The following is a 17,168-nucleotide window of genomic DNA, read 5'->3' on the forward strand; positions in this document are numbered from 1 at the left end:
CCTCGGGAGACCTCGCGCCCCGCGGAGCCCAGAGGGGGCAGGACCTGGGGGCGGGCTCTGCGTGGTGGAGGCGGGGCCGCGGCCGCCCCGTCTGCGCAGCCATTGGCCGCGGGCCCCGGACTGGCGGGCCTACGTCACCAGCCGGGCCCACCCCCTTGGCAATGTCTTCAGCCTGCTGCACTCCTAACTTAAGCATTTATTCCACTGGGATAGAAGCGGCAGGAGCAGCGCTGGCACCAGCGAACCATGGCTGGGATTTTCTATTTCGTCCTCTTTTCGTTTCTTTTTGGGATTTGCGAAGCTGTCACCGGTTCCAGGGTGTACCCCGCAAATGAAGGTAGGAGTCGGGTGGCCTTTTTGCGGTCGAGGTCAGAGAGGGGACGATCCGTGGGCGAATGGTCCACGGGAGCGCGAGGCCGGCTGGTGTCTGGAGGAGCCCGGTGCGAGCGGCGGGTCCCGACTCCAGAAAAGGGGGTCACAAAGGGGAGTGGGGACCCGCGAAGGGGAGGCGGGGAACGACCAGGCGGCTTGCCCCAAGGCGGTGACCCAAGCAAACGGGTCTACCCAAGTTTGTAACGAAAGGCCAAAGTTTATCTGCATCCGCTTGCGAGGCCCGCTTGAGGCTCCCCAAGGGGATGCACTGGAGCCAACTCCAGGATTTAAAATAAAAATAAAAAAATCTATGGACCATGTCCTTCCCCCCACCAGGCCCGGGAGAACGGGAAATGCAAGCCTGGAGAGGAGTGAGGGCTTGGTGCTCCGGTGTTTTAGCGAAAGCCTCCCGAGCTCAGGTTTCTGCAAAGTTTCCCGAGCTCTGAGCTTCCCGGGACCCGGCTGCGGGGCCTCTGCAGCGCAGCGGTCGTGGCTCCGCTCTCTGGGGGCCAGTGACCTGATTTCTAGCACCCAGCGTCAGACACCTTTCTCCTCGCCGAGCTCCGCACCCCGGGGGTGTGATTGCGGGCTAATGGGGCCCGAGCTACTCAGATCACCTTGCAGACCTGGGGAACCCTCCAGCAAGTTGAACGTAGTCGAGTTTTCGTTTTTCGCCCCAGAATTGTACACTGGGCTAGTTTGGAGGGAACATGCAGGATTGACCGGACCCGTCTGGGTGCTCAGTTTTCTGCGCGTCTATTCAGACGTGCTAGGAGGATCGTATGTGCCTGTGTGTGTGTGTGTGTGTGTGTGTGTATGTGTGGAGAGGGCGATGATCATTTAGTTTGTGATGAGCCCAGAGAGAGGGTAGCTGTGTGTGTGTGCGTGTGTGTGCGTGTATCTGTGTGTGCGCGCGCGCGAGCGCAAATGCATGCATGTAGGTGCACGAGTGCCTGCGTGGAAACGGACGCGGATAACTGTGTGTTCGTGAGCGAGTGTCCTGAATGTGTGCGCGTGTGTTCCAGCTTATGTTCATGTTCTGGCCTGTGTGCATCTAGCCTTGCATCCATCTCTCGGATTCTTACTCCCTCCCCACATCCATCCGTCTATCCATCTATCCATGCATTTATCCATCCATCTATCCGTCCATCTATCCATCCATCTATCCATTCATCCATCGCTCCATCTCTCCAGGCATTCGTCCATTCATCCTTGTGTAATCTATGGTTTTCCCTGTTCCGAAGGAGGGAGCCAAAAACCAACTTAGCCTTGGCTGGGCAGCCGGTACCCAGAACTCTCCAGAAGGAGGCTCGGAGAGATTCATACACCTGCCCACAGACATTGCTTAGGAAGGAGGAAAGGGGCGCTGCGCTCTCTCGCGCTCTCTCCATCTCCCCCCTCTCCTTCCGACGTGGCTTCTGGTCCCATCTCAGCCGCCCGCCGCCCCTCGGTCCCTAGAGTCATTCCCTTCAGCATAATCGTGGATCCTGCGTTCTCCTGGCTGCTTCGCACACTTGTTAGGACGTCCCCTGAGACCTCTCTCGCCCCAGACATAGAGACTGTTTTCTTTATTTTTACCTCTTTTTTGCTTTTCCTTTTGGAAGCAAAACTTGGGAGCCCCAGACAAAAAGCGCCGATGGAGCTGTAGGCAAATGTTGAAAGAAGGGGGTGTCTATCTTCCTCCCCGACCCCACCTCCCCCTTAAAAATTAATTCATTTTGTTGCTTTTTATTCCCATCACGTTTCCTTTTCTCCCTTTTACCCTCCCTTTCTACTCCCTCCCTTTTTTTGTAAATTGGGTCTTATTGTTCCCTTTGTGTCCCTAATCCACCTTACATAAATCCAAATGGATGTAGCTGGCTTTTCTCTAGGGACCGAGAAGACAGAATGGGTGGGGGCGGCGGGGGGGATCCAGGCGGGAGCGACCCGGGGAAGGCTCTACATTTTAAAATAATTAACAGTCCCCAGGAATTCAGGCTCTTCGGGAAAACCAGCGGAAAGGGACTGATTTTTAGCTCCATTGACTTGGGGGTGAAATGAGAAGGGAGGTGGGCAAAATTCAGGGTCCGGGGGTAAGATTGAGAGTTGGGGTGCGTAAGAGCAAGGATAGAGGCTTCCCATTCCCACCCCTCCCCCCACACTGAAGAGACAGCCTCCTTGATCAAATTAATAACCCAGTGGTTCCTTTGAGGTGGGCCTTTCGACCCCCAGGCCTGCAGATCTCGGTGGGAAAGGCAATGTGGCGAGGTTTCGAATGCATTGCGTCCCTTTCAGTGTCGTCTGTACCTAGCACAGTTCCAGGCTAAGTTGAGTATGGCAGCTCTGTAGGCTCCCTTTCCCTTCCCCCTAAGCTTTGACGCACAGTCTTAGGTGAAGCACAAACGCACTAAATCCATTAGGCAGCACTCCATGCCTAAAATTCAAACCAGTGATTTCCACAGGGCGGAGGACGAGTCCCGATTGTCCTCAAAAAGTCCTGGGAAAGAGAGAATACTTTAGTGCATTTGCATTCTAATTCTACACCTCTGGCATTATTATTCCTTTCTGAAACGTTGATATTTAAAAAAGCAGCGCATGCCTATCTAGAGACTATTTATTTGGTGGTCGAAAGGGGAAAAGTGTTAGGGGAGAGAGCCTTTTTGTGACCCTTCAGATACTCTCTGATAGGAGATAGAATTCACTTGTGGCTCTGTCACCATGATGAGTTATGTGGTCATCTGAAACTTGCAAAAACAAATAATTCTAGTAGATGCCAGACAGAGATGAATGCAACTTTTGCTCTGGAGTGTAACTGCCCTACATAGATATATTTATTTTTTTTGAATTGTACTTGAGATTCTCTATTCATCCTTTTTGGAAAATGAATCAACTGAGTCCTGGGATGGAATTTTAAATGCTAAGCAAGTTAAATAAATAAGAACCTTCAGATTTAAAGAGGAGAGAAGATCAAATGAGTAATGATTATTTACATAACTGAGACCAAGTTTAGGTTTTGATCAGAGTTGGATATGTGCGACCTCGGCACATATGGAAACGCTCAGCCAAATGGTTTTTGTATTATTGGCTTTTTACAATTGGAAATTAATCTATTTTCTTTGTTTTTTTGCAGTTACTTTATTGGATTCCAGATCTGTTCAGGGAGAACTTGGATGGATAGCAAGCCCTCTGGAAGGAGGGGTAAGTTCTGAGTTGCTCTCTGATCCAAAGGGTGAAAAAAAGGCGTGATTAGCAACTTTCTGAGAGTCCTAATGGCTTGATTCTCCTTGATTGTGGAGAGGGGGTCAGATTTCTGCTGTGGCCTATGAAGTGAATTACGCTTTGTTGGAGAAATCCTATACTCCCTTTGGATAGCTCTGTCATGGAAGAACTGGAAACCAAAAGGGCAGAAAGGAGTTTCAAAATTAGGAGATTGGTGGACTTAGATGCCTATTTAAAGCTAAAATACCCACAGGAAATATGATCGGCGGACCAAATTAGAATTTATACCTATTACTGTGATGGCCATGAAGTCCTGATGGGGTTAATTTTAGAGCAATTGTTCTGCTTCCAGATGAGAAAACTGAATAAATAAGGATACCAGAGAGAAAACATTTCTAATTGTACCTGAATAAGCAGCGGGGAGGCTCCTTACCTTGCTGTCACAACCTTAAATCAGCTGCTGTTCTCTTCTGCACACTGAGAGAAAGCCACATGAACTTGTGTCAGGGGCGTACTGTATGCAGAAAATCCCAAAGCTTGTGCGTTGTTGGTGTTAAATGGGAAAAGTTTAAGTGTTTGGAATCCTGGATCTTTGAGGCTCCAGGAGGCTGGATTATAAAGTATGAGCACATCACTGTTCATTTCTTCTCAGATTTGTAGCACTTACCACAGCTGCCCCCATGGGAAGATTCAGAGAATATTACTAGGTCAATGGCCACATTCTCCTACTACCCTTAACAACAAGTCAGAAAAAATCAATTTTGGCAAGAAATCAGTACATGTGACTAATTTCTGCCAAATTGAAATAACTCTCGAATTCTTTAAAAATTAAGCAAATCATCCTTCCTTTACACGCTTCATAGTTTATGACTGAGTCAGTTGATTAAAAACAATGGGGATAAAAGATTAGGAGTCTTATTAAGCAAAAATTATAATGCTGGCACCCAGCATGGTGCTCTGTATTCATCCATTGAATAAATAATAAAGGATTAAAAAAAATAAAGGTTCATAGAAACTGTTATAGAGGATGTGTTTCAAAGATAAAACTAGGCAAGAAAATAGTCATGAAAATAGAGAATTTTAGGCTGTCTTGTTCCAAAGCAGGTTTTGTAATCCATCTGGAATAAAACAAAGATTGCCCTGCCTTCCTGTTTTTCTGCCTGAACTTGACTGCCCATTGGTTTGGTCTCTGCTGAAAAATTCTAGTCTGCCTTGAAAACCATTTTTTTAAAGGGATGGGGGAGAGTGATTGGCAGGCCGCTGGCAGTGTAGACAGGCTGTATTCACCACTGATTGCAGGCAATTGCCCTCATCCTTTGAATGTGAAGAAAGGTACAGCTTTATCTTGGTGAGAGTCAGACTCATTGTTAATCCTATACCCTGGAAAGGTCACTGATTCAGGCGAGGCTTTCCCAGGCTACACCAGGGATATTGCTTGGGAGGTGAAAATGTATTAGAACTGCTAGCAAAATTCAGGATGGAGGGTATCAGTACTTAATAAATTTAATGAGCCTGGTTTTTCTTAGGTTCTTAGGTTCTGGCTGATCTTGGGTTTAGAGAGAGAATATGTCTAGTACAATTTTGAACCTGATTTGTTTCACTAAATATACATGTGACCTATATGAAAGCAAGGAGTGACACATTTTAGGGTATAAGGTGGTCTATCTAGTTTCTGGAAAGCCTATATTACAATTTAATATGCTGTAGACATTTTTTTTCCCCTCTCCAGAATTGCTGAAAGAGCATCTGATCACGTTTTCTAGACACAAAACTTCTTTTGGTTGTCTTGAAGTCTGTTAGGAAATACTATGCATAGCTGATTGTATACAACCCAGAACTTTTTATGGGCTGGATGTAGGCAGTTTTTTTCTTTTCCTTAAATATTAGGCATATAACATTTTACATATTATCTTAAGAGGTTAGCAATAAAATTTTATTTGTCTATAAAAAAATGAGTCATTCCAAAATACATAGTAGCCATTGAGAAATTGTATGTCAAATTATAAAATTTGATTTCTAGATTTTATAATTGAAGAGGACTTTTTCAAGCTCAGAGTGAAGGAATGAATTGAACATTTACTACCAAGAGGTGGATTGATTATCTTTAGAAAGTTCTTTCTAGCTAAGGGGAAAAGCATACTGAGTCTTTTGATTATTCTGAAATCTCTACTTGTAGTTATAACATTTCACGTCTTTTTTGGCTGAAAACTCGGGACAATAGTTTGTCTGATAATGACATTTATTAGTTGTTACTGTTGCTATTTTTAAAAAGAAAAAGAAACCTGATTTGACATTACTACCAAGTAAATATGAAAGAGTCAGAGACAGCTGACTGTATGAACAGCTAAACAGGACATGAGAATAGGGGAAAGTGGTAGCTCCTGCTGGCAACACTGTAGCAAAAGCTGCTGACACTGACTGTAAAATATAAAACTAAGGGAGGATTTGTCATTGTCCCAGTGAATTGATCAATGTGGTTACACAATTAAGTTCAGGCTGAAATGTTCACATTAGACCTGAATTATCCTGTATGAACCCTGTGGAGATACCCCTATGTGCCTTCATTTACATTGATAAATGTGTTTTTCCATATTCCCTTTGTTCTGAGAGGAGAAGCATGCTGAGTAGGTTTTTTTGAAGGTGAGGATCTATTTTTGGATTTACATGAATTTCCTAAAATAAGTAAATTACTGGTGATTTATTGCCTACTGGATAAAAAGAAATTCTAATCACCACAGGGCACTTACCCTTCCCAGTTCCAACTTTTATAATGGTAGCAGATGAAAGGGATGCAGAATTTTATGCATTATGGCCCTTCACATAATAACATTTCCATCCATTAATAGTTTTCCAATGCACAGATGGGAAACCCGTTAAAAGATACATTATGATTCTATGTACTTCATTGGATTGAATGGAGCTATAAGTGGAGCCATTACAGAATACAAATTTTTTAAAACTATCTTTTTTTCTTCTAATTATATTCATGTGTTAAATACTTAAACTGATTTATACCAGATCTATATCAATGCATTACTGTTGATGTTAATGAAGAATTGGAGGCTGCCTACTAGCCTATAGCAGCCCCAAAATCATCTGCTACTTTCAGGATTATTTTTAAAAGTTGTAACGAGAGAAACTATTACTTTAGTCACAGTGAATTCTGTGAAATTCAGACCGTCCCACCATAATACTCTTGGTGTTAGGAAGTAGAATGCAAAGAAAACACTATCATCATCCTTTAATTTTCTTGGGCCTTCAATCCTAAATACCAATTACTATTTTATTTTTCATATCCACAGAATAGTTAGAAGCAAAACATATATGCATTCGTGTTTTGCTATGTGTCTATGTTTTAAAAATAAGAATGTGTACAAACTTTTTTATTGAATACATGTTCTTGAAAAGTTGTCTACTGTTACAAATGATAGCATATTTGAGAAACACAACCATAAAATTTACTCCCTATCATCCCAGGATTACCAAAACCAGAATGGTGGGATTTTCTTTTCCCCTTTAAAGAATAGTGATGGTGCCAAAAAAATCAATCACCTTTTTTTTGAGGTATTAGAGAGCAAAGTTCTGACAGGAGCACCACTAATTAACTGATAATTGTCTTCCTCTGGCAAGCTCTACTCTTCCTGCCCTTAATTTGCAGGTTTGTGTTCAGTAGTTGAAACAGTACACACACTAGTTTTTCATTTGTGAGTAAATTTGAACTGTTGCCACTTGAAATTGTAGCTGTTGTAATAGGTGAATCTGAGGTTGTTAGACCACCACCAGGAACTGCTGAGAACTCACAAGCAGTAAATCCACCATTGCCTCTGGATTTTAGGCAAAAGATTGAAGCAATTAAAAAAAAGAAAAAAAACACTTCCTCAATAAAATAGTGCCTTATCACCCATAATGTGCTTTATTAGTGATGATTGATGCTGAGTAGTTTTTCATTATTGAAAGAAATATAATCAGTGTCCTATGAGAGTAAAATTACCATATGATGAAACTTTGTAATTGATACATTTCCTTTGGATCTTTGCAGTGGGAGGAAGTGAGTATTATGGATGAAAAAAATACACCAATCCGAACCTACCAAGTGTGCAACGTGATGGAACCCAGCCAGAATAACTGGCTACGAACTGATTGGATCACCCGAGAGGGAGCTCAGAGGGTGTATATTGAGATTAAGTTCACCTTGAGGGACTGCAATAGTCTTCCGGGCGTCATGGGGACATGCAAGGAGACGTTTAACCTGTACTACTATGAATCAGACAACGACAAAGAGCGTTTCATCAGAGAGAGCCAGTTTGCCAAAATCGACACCATCGCTGCTGATGAGAGCTTCACCCAAGTGGACATTGGCGACAGAATCATGAAGTTGAACACCGAGATCCGGGATGTAGGGCCCCTGAGCAAAAAGGGGTTTTACCTGGCTTTTCAGGATGTGGGGGCCTGCATTGCCCTAGTATCGGTCCGCGTGTTCTATAAAAAGTGTCCACTTACAGTTCGCAATCTGGCCCAATTTCCAGACACCATCACAGGGGCCGATACATCTTCCCTGGTGGAAGTTCGAGGCTCCTGTGTCAACAACTCAGAAGAGAAGGATGTGCCAAAAATGTACTGTGGGGCAGATGGTGAATGGCTGGTACCCATTGGCAACTGCCTATGCAATGCTGGGCATGAGGAGCGGAGTGGAGAATGCCAAGGTAAGAGGAGCCATATTGTACTTTTTTCATTAGGGCTTAGTGCACGTAATTAAATCAGAGATGAGACTAAATGGAGTAAAGCCAGTAATTAGCAGCCCCTGTGGGATGTGGTGGGACAGAGGGGTCTAATGAGTAAGTGCTATAGCTCCAGGTGGCAAGGCTAAGACGTTTCTAATACTGACAAAATAAATGATGCTGCTGTAATCAGCAGAAAGCCAAACACATTTGCTAACAGGCACTTAGAACTGAACTGGCTTGATGCGCCCTCTGAAATGTAAATGAACAAGCTGAAGAAATGGCCTTGATTGATCCTTACTTAAAGAGGGCGGACACATTTTCGAGCCATAGTTTTCCTGTCTATAGACTTGGTAAAACGACAAAGATGGTAAATATCTCTTGTCTTATGTATGTGTGCATGAATGATGTAAATGTGAAATTAGGATTGCGTTGTTCCAGTTTCCTCCCACTGATTAAAATCGAGCTGTGTGAAGAAAGTCCATTTTTTTTTCCTGCCTTGTGCACCAGTGGCGATGTGGTCCACAAAGTGGAGTGACAATGTTTCAAGTAGCTTCTGTTCCCTGAGTACTCACTGATAGGGTCTCTAAGTGAAATTAATCTTGACAAAAGACCTTTATTTCTCTCAGGAGGTGATAATAGAGCTAGCAAGAGTCTTATTTGATCAGTGGTCAAATTGGGTCACAATTTGCTATTGATTTTGGTTATTGAGTTTCTGAAGAAATCAACATGAGAAATATTTTTAGCATGTTAATTACCATTTATCAGATTACTAAGGTGATTTTTTTTCTCACCTAAAGTTTAGTGTGTGCAATTTATTCCCGCCTTATTTCTCCTTCCTGTCAAAATACTGGGGAGTTTGTAAAGTCTTTTGCTTTATAGCAGCTTTGTAGCTGAGTAAGGGATGAGTAATCCATATTTATATGGATCATTCGTGTCCTGTGTGGATTAAGGCTTACAAAAAGCAGTTATCCCAAGTTTTTGTCTTGATTGGTATTTATTTTTAGTGGTTATCAATAGTCTGCTGCCTCCAGTACTGTTACGGTTACTACTAAACAGTTACAGTGTAACTCCGATCTCATTTGTGGAACAGTCAGAGGAATCTTTTCTCAGGGTGATTGTAGACTGCATTGCCACATGGTTCATCAGATTTGGTGATTAAAGAGCCTGAAACAACTGACTGCCAAACTATTTGTCTGGCATTTCAACCATCTTAATGACAGGGTGGGATTAACTACGGGGCAATCCACTTGATTGACTGGAAATCAACAGTTATAACCTAAAGAAAATTGCATTTTTAGTAAATTGGTGTCATAGAGTTATGTGTTTCTTCTTTTGTAGTTTATACTTTCCTAAAGTGTCATTCCCAATTTGCTACAGTTATTTCTGCGAGTAGTTAACAATGAATGTCCTTTAATTTCATTGTAAATAAAAGAGAATAAAGACTGGCTATCTTTTCTGTTGACCTAGAGTAAAAAAAAAAGAAAAGAAAAGAAAAGAGAAAGAAAGTTGTAAACTTGAAAATGTACAAGTTGGAATTTAAAGTTTTAGAAAAAGATTAATGTCTTGCTTTTTTGTGTGCTCTTGACTTAAACTACTCGATAAGCTTTACTAAATTGAAACCCTGAAGTATATTCTGGTATTAATAGTAGAAAATATGTGAGTGCATTGTTATTGGCAACTAAATTACAATGATCATAGCAGGAACAGCGAAATCAGCAGGGCAATGACACGCCATCACATTTTAGAGTAAATTATTCTGCCTTTCTGATTTTTATAAGATAGGCCTTGCACATCTTCACATGTCAAGATTCTTATATATGTTTTTTAATAAAACACCATTGGCTTCCATTTCCTGCTAAAATGTTCACTCTTTTAGCATTAGCACATCTTCGTGTATCTAACGTCATTGATTTTCAATTGTCACAGAGCCTAGTAACTCATACATTGCCAAATTGTGAAACTCCTTGACGTTTTTACAACCCAAATTAGAAGGAAAAGAGAAAAAGATGGTGGGAGAAGTGAATGTAAAGGCAATTGAACATTTTAGTGGTTTAGTTTATGGAAATAATCTTGGGAATCCAGTTAATCATGTGGTTCATGGCAGGGAAGGAAGAGCTGCATGTTTCAGGTCCGTTTCTGAGCACACTGTTAGTGGAAGGGGAAGCTTGAGCCTTTTTTTTGAGAACTGTCAGTGTTTTCAGGCATGCTACGCAGGTGTTTTGTTTTGTTTTGTTTTGTTTTTATTTTTTGCTGCCAATAAAATGATTAACTCTTTCAAGACACATCTTGCACAAAACCTTGCACTTTGTGTGCTTATTTATCTTTATTATTACCAAGTGAGAATTTCTGATGAATTTAGGGACGAAGGAAAAAACGCGAATGACAAGGGATTCTCAAACTCCAAACTTGAAGGAGACTTTTTAAAGACTACTCAAGACTCTAAAAGTCTTAGGAGTAATAACAATGGTAGATCCTATTTTTGACATCGTTACTGGTATCAGAGAAGCATCCAGGTATAGTGGAAAGAATATGGAGACAAGAAAATGCATCTCAGTTTGGTCCCTTAGCTGTATGACCTTGGCACATTTCTTAAGCCCCCTGAGCTTTGTTTTGTTCCTCTATAAAATGGGATGGTAACAATTATACTTAGTTTACAGACTTGCTCTGAGGACTTGATGATATAAGATTGTTAAAAATCATCTTGTAGATCATGAAACTCCTTAACACTAGCATTTTTTGTCTTCCCAAGGTCATAGCTGTTGACTTTTAGGAGTGTTGAGTTGAAATAATAAAAGGAAAATCCATCTCCTGACCACTCTTTGAAGTCAAGGCTAAGGATAGGAAGCATCCCTATCGTTTGCCCTAACTAAGAATAATATACATTTTCACACTTCATATTGAAAGTAATATTTGGAGAGTGTCATTTTTTCCCTCCTCTGTAGGAAAGAGAACTTTCTTTTGAATGAGAAAAAGGCGATTTGGGGGTAGAACAAGAAAGAGGGTGTAAAGAGAGCTTAAGAAGGAATATAAAGGAGAACTGGCCAAGTCTTCAGAACTCTGGCAGCAGGTTCCTCCCCAATTGTCTTTTCAATGGTTCTACTGTGGCAGGACAAATAGAAGAACAGGTGAAAGGTCACCTACTTCCTCATCCATCTTCCTTAGGGTCTGGGAGGTCAGAGTGAAGATTGATTAAGATCTTAAATGTTTGACAAAGGATCCTTGGGCAAAAATGGCCAGGGCGGGCGGGGGCCTGGGGTGTGCTGTTGTTTGAATCTAACCCTGATCATCCTCCAGAGTCTTCAAGGGACCTTGGGGACAGAACTACACTTCCTCTTGCAGTTTTTACCCCCAGCAGTGCATGCTAATGGAGAGGAAGGATGAGGGATGGGCAAGGGTGGGCTTGCCCTCTGAAGAAGCTGCAAGTTCATTCTGCTTTTGAGTAACATTTTCTGAAATGATTTGGTTTGGTCTCAGTAAGACAACAAAGAGTGTTACCCACTTATCCGTCCTCTCAAGGAGAATGCAACTGGAGTTAGCAGCCCTTTGAACTTGCCTAGTGACTGGGTGCAGAGGATAACTAACGTAATCACTCTAGTTAGTTTGATTACCAGGCCCCATAAGACTTTTGGAAAAAGAAACAAAATCCACTTCAGATATCTCCTTCCCTGACACAGTGAGAAAATGTTTTACTGGGTTGTTTTCATTTCCTCAAAAATATTAAGCAAGAAGAAGAGAGGAAAAGACTCTTCATTAACTATTTTTTTTTTTTTTTTGCCTAATTAAAAAGCTGAAAAATGAAAGGAGAGCTCCAGATGTACTCTTTGGGAAATATTAATCAGCAATATTTTCAGAGAGTATATGTAAAAATAATACTAATAAAGAGAAAAGATTCTGAAGGAGTCATTTTTAAGGCCAAATAATCACAAATGTGACAAAGTTAAGCCAGGTAGGAATCAAGCCTTGCTGGAATATATAATTTTGCTATAAATTGAGGTCATAGATCTCTAAAACCTGTGTTGTATATCATCACATATATAATACATTCATATCAGCAAAAGGTATGTTATTAAAAGTTCTTTTAAGAAAGAACAAAACAGAAATGCTTCGATGGCTGTAAAATAGAGATATTTTAAATTCATGCTCTGAAAAGAGGGAGAGAGCTGTGTCAAAAAAAAAAATGATTACTGGTTTTCAAATATACTATAGAAGGACCTTGGGAGAAAGAAGTAATGGAAAGACAGCATTTAAAATATAGTTCACAGAGAAGCTGTTTCATATTCTTTCCACTTTTGAAATTTTTCTTCTACCTTTGAATCGTGTCATTAAGAATCAATTGCTTGAATCACATGACTGCTTTTATCTCCGGCTTTGAAGCATGGCTGTGATCATTGAAAAACGTAATTCTTTATCTACTAGAAGAGCAGAGTTTAATTATTGTCCTTTTTCTGTTGTACTTTTTATTTTTTTCTTCTTTGTGTGACTAGGCTTCTTTTGTGAGTGTGAATCATGCAATGGTCTCTATTTTGGGTTCACCAAAGCATCACATGGGAATTATCTTAGGGATTTTTTAATATGATATTCAAGATTTGATGACTTATTTTAGTCTAACTGAGCTTCCTTGTACCTTTCAAAAATGAATTAAGACGTAATTATTCTGTTAAGACTTAAGCCTCTAGGAAAAAGACTGATTAAGTGGTTTTTCAGTTACTGCTGTGCAAAGCAGAAGTGGTCATGATATAAGTTTGACTTTCACATCACTGAACTTCACTACTTAATTTTTGGGGATTTTATCGATGAATTTCACATTACCAGAGAACTGCATGCTTGTCAAAAAAATTTCCAATGCAGAATTGTGTAAAGGAAAAAGCGTAAGTCTGCCACCCCATCCATACACACACTGTTTTCAAAATCTTACTCCAACTTTTTATAAATTACCATTTTTCACAATTTTTCAGGCAACTCAAATATACTATAGGCCAGGCATGGTGGCTCATGACTGTAATCCCAGCACTTTGGGATGCCGAGGCAGGAGGATCACTTGGGGCCTGGAGTTCTAGACCAGCCTGGCCAATACAGTAAGACCCCATCTCTACCAAAAAAGTAAAATAAGTAAATAACAAAATAGCCTGTAGTCCCAATTATTTGGGAGGTGAGGCAGGAGGATTGAGGCAGGAGGATTGAAGCAGGAGGATTGCTTGATGAGGCCTGGAGTTGGAGGCTACAGTGAGCTATGATCATGCTACTGCATTCCAGCCTAGCTGACAGAGTGAAACCCCATCCCCCCCCCAAAAAATCTTATATACATGTATTTAAAAAATAATAAATGGAATCATCCTTTTAATTGTCATCTTGTTTTTATGATGCTTGACATTTATCAGGGACATACATTTATGTTAGAGAATATAACTTCTGTATTCTTTTTAATTGAAGATTAATATTCTGTAGGATAAATATACTGTACCATATTTAACTTTTTCCTTATTAGTAGATATCCTGGTTGTCTCACTATTTCCTAGTAATATTTTAAAACAAACCTTTTAATTTATAAATCATGCCTGCACACTTAAAAAAAAATTGAATGATTAACCTTGCTTTTTTATTTTTGTGGCTTTATCTTGGACAAGTGAGTTTAGGAAACTTCCTTATCATGAGAATGTGAGTGGAGGAGTGCAGTCAGGCATAACTCAACTAGTAAAGACGAGTGATGATTATGAAAGATATGGGATTTCATTAAATATTTATTGAATGAATGAATGAATAAATGCATAAGAAATTGTGGCCTGTTTCATACTAAACATTTATTTGATGGAGTTATGTTTCATGGAGTCAACATGATACATCCAAATCTTTGCATGTGCTAAAGGATTAATGAGGTCCCTGCTTATAATTACTTCAATTGGGTCTTAACTATTTTTTTCATGTTTACCAATCATCTCTACATCTGAACATGCAAAATTCTCCACAGCACATGAAGTTAACATAGAGTCAGTACAAAATGTCTAAGAACTGCCTTTGGAATTTGAGACTTGGTTTTAGTTTCTAGTTGAGCCACTTAACCAGATATGTGATTGTGGATACTAACTTAGCTTTCCTACCCTCAAGTTCACGTTTGTAAATTGGTGATAATAGTATGTTATTATGGATGATATATACATATAAGCATGCATGCATAAAGGGCTTAAACTTAGCACAGTGCCTAGAATCATCCACCACTTAGTAAGTGGAAATTGTTACTTTTATTTTTATTGTTGTTAGGTAGAAATACGATGATAATATGGGTGTTTGATTAGTGTCTATCCAACAATGAAACTATTTCATTTAGGTTCCAGAGTAAAGGGGTTTTTCTGTTGTTTTTGGGTTTTTGAGGAGGCAATGGTGACAAATACAGGGGAGAGAGAAGGGGTGCTACAAAACGGCTGGTCTTGGCTACGTTGATCAAATCCTCTGTCCCCCCAAGTCACTGTCCTAGGGCAGTGGTTCTCAAAATATGGCCCAGCTGGGTTCCCCAAGACCCTTTCATGTGGTCTATGAGGTCAAAATTTTCTTAACACTAAGGTGTTATTTGCCTTTTCCCTCTCATTCTTTCATGAATGTACAGTAGAATTTTCCAGAGGCCCCCTGATGTATAGTATCTTATTAAACAGAACACAGAAGCAAATACGGTGGTCCCCCCTTAATCGCAGAGGATGCATTCCAAGGCCCTGGGTGCCTGAAACCCCAGCTAGTATCGCACCCTATACGTATTATGTTTTTTCTCTACACATATATACCTATGATAAAGTTTAATTTATGAATTAGGCACAGTAAGAGATTAACAATAATAATAAAACAGAACAACTACAACAGTATCCTATGATAAAACTTATGTGAATCTGGTCTATCTGTCTCTCTCTCTCTCTCAAAATATCTTATTGTTGGGAATCATAAAAAAAAAATCTTACTGCATTGTACCTTGGGTAGCTGAACCCATAGAAAGCCAAAGTGTGGATAAGGGGGGACAACTGTATGAGAATCCAATTGTCCTCTAGGAAGCCAGACATTCGAGAGATATAGGGAAAAAAAATAAATAAATAAAACAATGCCAGTGTTCTCACTAATTTTGTTTTGGATTATATAGTGTTTTTTTTTTTTTTAATTTCTTTTTTTCCAGTTTTTTTTCTTTTTGAGACAGACTCTCACTCTTTTGCCTGGCCTAGAGTGCCGTGGCATCAGCCTAGCTCACAGCAATCTCAAATTCCTGGGCTCAAGCAATCCTTCTGCCTCAGCCTCCTGAATAGGTGGGACTACAGGCATGTGCCACCATGCCCGGCTAATTTTTTTCTATATATATTTTTAGCTGTCCAAATCATTTCTTTCTATTTTTAGTAGAGACTGGGTCTCGCTCTTTGCTCAGGCTGGTCTCGAACTCCTGACCTCGAGCAATCCTCCCGCCTCGGCCTCCCAGAGTGCTAGGATTACAGGCGTGAGCCACCGCGCCTGGCCTGGAAAATATAGTTATTTTTTAATTAAAGTATGCTATTTGTGTTAACAGGTAATGGGTTTATTATTATTATTATTTTTCAATGAATTAAAAATACTTTAAAAATTTCTCAGTCTCAATTTCTAATGGTCAATATTGATAACTCACATAAACTAAAGCTCTTTAGCATCCTTGACAATTTTTAAGAATGTAAAGGGGTTCTGAGACCAAAAAGTTTGAGAACCACTGCACTAGTCCATCAGCCTTTTAGTGTCTCCGGCAGGGAGCACAGAGTCCACTTCGGTCGGTTACTTACATGCTTTAAAATGAAATGAGAGTACTCTGAAAACTTTTTCATAATCTGGGAGATTTAGGTAGTTTAGGAGAATGACATTTTATTTACTCAACCCTTAAGATGATTCTATAAATTAGGCAGCAATTTATGGCTCTTGGTTTTTTAAAATTGGTTATCTGTGTCCAATAACATGGCTCAATGCTCTCTTTAGTTTTATTGTGCTTGTGAGAAGGAATGATTAAAGAAGGCCTCAGCTGTCCCCTGGACCCTGAGAGACTGTATTTTTTTCACTTAGGGTGTAAAACCTTTCTCATTGTATCTTGTTACAGCTGGTACCTCTGAGCTGTTGTGGGGAGGGGAGCAGGTGAAGTCACTGGGTTCCATGATCTTCAGGGTAATTAATAGTCCCAGGACTAAATGGACATTTTATTAATATTCAAGGTCTATTTCATCTTTCTGGGAAACAAACAAGTTGGTACCGTTTCGTTTACAGCTCCCTTTGGAGACCCTGAGCATTCTCTGGGTGAATGCAGGTCGTCAGCTGTCTGCCTGGCATTGCTTTTCCAGGCAGCAGATTCCTCATTTGCATATTCTGTATGCACCCTCATGCAAAACAGCACACCCATTTCCCCCTTTCACAAAGCCAATGAGGGCTTCCTTTGGAAACCCCAGCCAAAATCTCCTTCTGTTTATGCAGAACCCAATGATTTAGACACCATGCAAATTAATTCGGTTTTGATTTGAATGCTTCCAGAGCTTGGGGGTGGGAGGTGGAGGAGAGTGGACTGTTTGCACAGGGCTCTTTTTATGCACACACCCCCTGCCCCCGTGTGGCTGGTTGTCACTCCTCCGCCCCTTGCCCCATGCCCCCATGCAAAACAACCCCGGCCCCTGCTGCTCATTTCATTTTGACCCTTGGAAAAGGACCCCAGCCTTGGTGAATCCCTTGGCTTGTCTGTTTAGTGACAGCTTCAGCTGGAATCTTGCTGTTCTTTCTGAGGTGGGAGGAGATGGCACTATTCAGATTATGCCAGGAATGTCTAGAAGTGTCCCAACAAAGGGTGTAAAAAAATTGTAAAGTAAGAAGATAAAATTCTTTGAAAAAGAATTGTCAGATCTCAGG

The 17,168-nt window shown here is 40.7% G+C and overlaps 1 protein-coding gene across 1 annotated transcript in view; it reads left to right on the top strand.

Moving 5' to 3' along the window:
- The first annotated feature begins 246 nt into the window (after positions 1-246).
- EPHA4 (EPH receptor A4) overlaps positions 247-17,168 on the top strand; it is a 138,696-nt gene continuing 121,774 nt past the window's right edge. The window contains exons 1-3 of the mRNA XM_069466889.1: positions 247-337; positions 3,482-3,549; positions 7,610-8,273. Coding sequence (XP_069322990.1) covers positions 247-337; positions 3,482-3,549; positions 7,610-8,273 — 823 coding nt within the window. The remainder of the gene's footprint in view (positions 338-3,481; positions 3,550-7,609; positions 8,274-17,168) is intronic.

The sequence above is a fragment of the Eulemur rufifrons genome, chromosome 1 (assembly GCF_041146395.1).
Source record: "Eulemur rufifrons isolate Redbay chromosome 1, OSU_ERuf_1, whole genome shotgun sequence".
Classification (NCBI taxonomy): Eukaryota; Metazoa; Chordata; class Mammalia; order Primates; family Lemuridae; genus Eulemur; species Eulemur rufifrons.